The 3,609-nt window shown below is 58.4% G+C and overlaps 1 protein-coding gene and 1 long non-coding RNA gene across 2 annotated transcripts; one reads left to right on the top strand and one right to left on the bottom strand.

Annotated features, from left to right (window-relative positions):
- The first annotated feature begins 45 nt into the window (after positions 1-45).
- On the top strand, positions 46-1,362 carry LOC113941753 (C-factor-like). The gene is made up of 3 exons (XM_027632894.1): positions 46-211; positions 329-439; positions 1,246-1,362. The coding sequence occupies exons 1-3, from the start codon at positions 104-106 to the stop codon at positions 1,360-1,362; spliced, it is 336 nt and encodes a 111-aa protein (XP_027488695.1). The 5' UTR covers positions 46-103.
- Positions 1,363-2,802: 1,440 nt separating this feature from the next.
- LOC113941754 lies at positions 2,803-3,536 on the bottom strand. Its single transcript, XR_003525751.1, has 2 exons — positions 3,365-3,536; positions 2,803-3,271 (listed from the first exon to the last, which is right to left on the bottom strand). It is a non-coding gene; the product is annotated as an uncharacterized LOC113941754 (long non-coding RNA).
- Between the last annotated feature and the right edge of the window lie 73 nt (positions 3,537-3,609).

Here is a 3,609-nt window from a genome sequence, read left to right as displayed (position 1 = left end):
CTGGGAATAGGGAGGGAGAGGATGGTGATGCCCAAGATCCCATCCCCTGCAGGCCTTCCTGCCCCTGCTGAAGGAGGCAGCTGAGGCTGAAGGGCAGCGTGAGATGAGCTGCAGCAGAGCTGCCATCGTCAACATCTCCAGCATCCTGGGCTCCATCGAGGTGGCGGAGGCCTGGGAGGAGAGGCAGGACATCTCCTACCGCTGCAGCAAGGTACTGCCATGGGAGGATGGGGAGGAGTTTGGGGGTCACCTCATGCAAGATTCCCCCCACCACGGGCTCTGGCACTGCCAGCTTATGGTGGTAAGGGGGTGTGGGTTGTTCTCCCAGGCTGCTCTGAACATGCTCACCAAGTGCCTGGCCCTGGAGTACGGGAGCAGCGGGATCCTCTGCGTGTCTGTGGACCCTGGCTGTGTGACACCTCCCTTGGAACAGGGGATGGTGAGTGATGGGAAGTGCTTGGCCATCCTAGCTCAGGAAAGTTCCACGGACATCCCTTCCTGTGGCATCCCTTCCCAGGGTCATCCCTTCCCAAGGCCATCCCCCCTCAGGGTCATCCCTTCCCAGGGGCATCTGTTCGTGGAGCATCACTTCCCACAGACATTCCTTCCCACAGACATCCCTTCTCAAGGTCATCCCTTCCCAGGGGCATCCCTTCCAGGGGTATCCCTTCTCACAGTTATCCCTTCCCATGGGCATCTCTGCTCAGAGTCATCCCTTCCCAAAGACATCCCCTGTCAAATAAATCTCTTCCCAGAAACATCCCTTCCTATGGACATCCTTTCCCAGGGGCACTCCTCCTTGGGACGTCCCTTCCCATGGGCATCCCTTTCCTGGGCACTCACCCTTGTGCCCTTCAGTCCCAGGGTGGCTGCATCACCACAGCAAAGGGCCAATTCCAGGATCTCCCACAAAACCATCCAATTTTCTCCAGTTTTTTTATTTGCCTTTCTATTTCCTTTCCCATCCCACTGGTGTGTCAGCAGAGGGCACCCCGGCCCTGCACTCGGCTGCCCCTTTACTGTGCACTGGCTGAAAAAAGAGTCGCTTTTTAATTAGGAACCAAAAAAATAAGCTCCATCCTTACAGCAGCAAACCAATTCACTCAAAGCCACATCCCTTGCCTGCTAGAGCACCTCTGGCCTCCCAAACCACCCCAACCAGAGCTGATATCCCACCATGGGACGGGAATGGGGGTGCTGGGATGGAGGGTGTTGGCTCATTTTCTCCCCCACCCTTGGGTCCAGCAGGGCCCGGTGACAGTGGAGCAGAGTGTCCAGGGTGTCCTGCGGCTGCTGTCCCAGCTCTCGGCCACCAGCAACGGCACCTTCTGGGACTGGAGAGGGCAGAGGCTGCCCTGGTGAGAGCAGAGCCTGTCTGCTGAGCTTAATTAATTAAAGCTAATGAACTGCCATTTGCAGGCTCACTCTGGTTCTGGGGGGGGGAGAACAGGGATGCCCTGGCTGGGGGGTGAGAGCTGGGGTTGCTGCCCCACTGCCTGGGATGCTGAGTTGGGCCAGAAGAGCAGAGAGAAGGGTGCTCCAAGTGTGCTCCTGTGTCCAGGGCATCCCTTGGGACTGAGGGAACCCCCTGAGCATCCTCACTCTAGGACCATAAGCCACACTGCTTGGTGGCCTGGGGGCATCCCTGACAGTCCCCAAACTACAGCCATGGGGCAGCCTCAGCACAGCCCAGCTCTCACCCTGCCGAGCCTGCCCACCCCAAAACCAGCCAGCCTTTCTGTGCCCACCCCGAGGATGCTGCCAGGCTTTTTTCCTGCTGACTCAAGGGCAGCAAAGGCTCTTCCTATTCCGGCAGCCGGGGATTTCGCAGGGAGAGATTTCCCTAGTCCCAGCACATCTCTAGGAACGTCTTTTGGGACCTGGACCCTCCCTAGATCTACCCCACCTCACGGTACGCCAGGAAATAGTGCAAACAAGCTCCCACTCCCCCTCGTGTGAGTGGCTCTCAGCCGACATTTTTGAAGCCATCCCTCGAAAGAGGCACTGGAGGAAAATGTCGCAATATCTCCAGTGGGCTGGACACACAGGCCTTTGGCAAGCCCCGAGCCCGGCCATTTGCTGCAGGGATGCTCTGGGAAGCTTGGCCGGGGTCATTTTGCTGGGACAGCTTCAATTTTCCCACGGTGGAGGAGGACGGAGGATCATTCCCACGCCTGACGTGAGGGGGTGGGAGGCGGGGGCTCAGCCCTGAGGGCTCAGCCCTGGGAGCTCAGGCAGCCCCACGTGGGTCTCTGGACCATGTGGGGGGATCTTCGTTAAAGCCAGTGAGGATGGGAGAGGGGGTCCCTCTAATTAAAGCCCTTTATCAAGCGGTGGATCATCGCTGGTGGGCTTTATATTAGCTCTGCATGGGCTTTATATAAACAGGAACCACTGCTAAGCACGAAGGGAGGAGGAGGAGGAGGAGGAAGACATTACCACCACTCGTGCTGCAGTGCCCACAGACTCATAGGTCTAAGCAGCCCTCAGCAAGAAATACACTAATTAAGGTCTCTAATAGCTGGTGGAGGTAATTAACTAATCTGTGAAGGGGGGAGGCAGCCAGGCAGCCCCCAGTCCCCCCAGCTCACCGCCCACACTGCACCGCCAAGCACAACAAACAAATCCAGATGTTTTCTTGCTGGGGAAGCAGCCGGAGCTGATGGAGGCAGTTTGGCAGGCAGTGGCTCTGGGGGTCCATATATCAGGGTGAGTCTCTCCCCCACAGTGGCGAGGGAGGGGGCTGGCGTCAAAAAAGGTGCCACCTCCTCCCCAAAATAGGAAGCGGTAGAGGCAGGGGGGTTCTCTTTGCTGGTCCTTTATTTTGGGTGAGGCTGGAGGCTCCCAGGACCCGGTCAGAAGCTGAGCTGCAATGCTAGAGAATTAACTGCTGTTTAATGAAAGCTGAGGGGAAAATACAAACAGAGAGGAATGGGGTGATGCCCTCACCCTTCGTGTGGGCAGGGAGGGCAGCGTGTCCCCCTCAACAGCTGCCCATCATGGGGGGCTCTGTCCAACCCTACACCCATGCTGAAGGTGCCAGGCATTTTGGATGGGCAAAACCCCACGGCCATGAACAGTCCCACGGTCCTGGAAGGAGTGATGTTTGGTCCCAGAAGAGGTGGCATTTGTCCCACCTTTGCACCTTCCTTGGGAACACCCCTGGGGCTCTGCTGGGAGTGGCAGAGCAGAGGCAGCATCCGAGGCTCCAGGGCAAGGAGAAGGTGTCGAGTGAGGGGTCTTCTGCAGCGTTAGGTGGACTCCCATCGACCTGAGCAGAGGGAACAGGTGTCACCAGATGAGTCAGGGTCCCCATGTTTGGCACCTGAGTTCCCCGAGGGCCCCCTCCCCATCCCCAACTCACAGGGCACTCCGTACAGCATCCGCATGACCTTGAGGCAGTTGTCCAGCAGTGCCTTGGGGCGCACGGCCTTGCTCCGGCTCTCAGCGCCCGCGCTGTGGACCAGCTTCACCAGGTCGGCCACCACCGCCTCCACATCTGTCTGCAGGGACAGGGCAACAGGATGTCACCAAGGTCCCCCAAGGGACACCAGGGTGCAAAATAATACAGCTGTTGCATTGGCCGGGAATCGAACCCGGGCCTCCCGC

The sequence above is a fragment of the Corapipo altera genome, unplaced genomic scaffold, assembly GCF_003945725.1.
Source record: "Corapipo altera isolate COAL_440 unplaced genomic scaffold, ASM394572v1 50805, whole genome shotgun sequence".
In the NCBI taxonomy this organism is placed as follows: domain Eukaryota; kingdom Metazoa; phylum Chordata; class Aves; order Passeriformes; family Pipridae; genus Corapipo; species Corapipo altera.
This window is presented reverse-complemented; position numbering and strand designations above follow the sequence as displayed.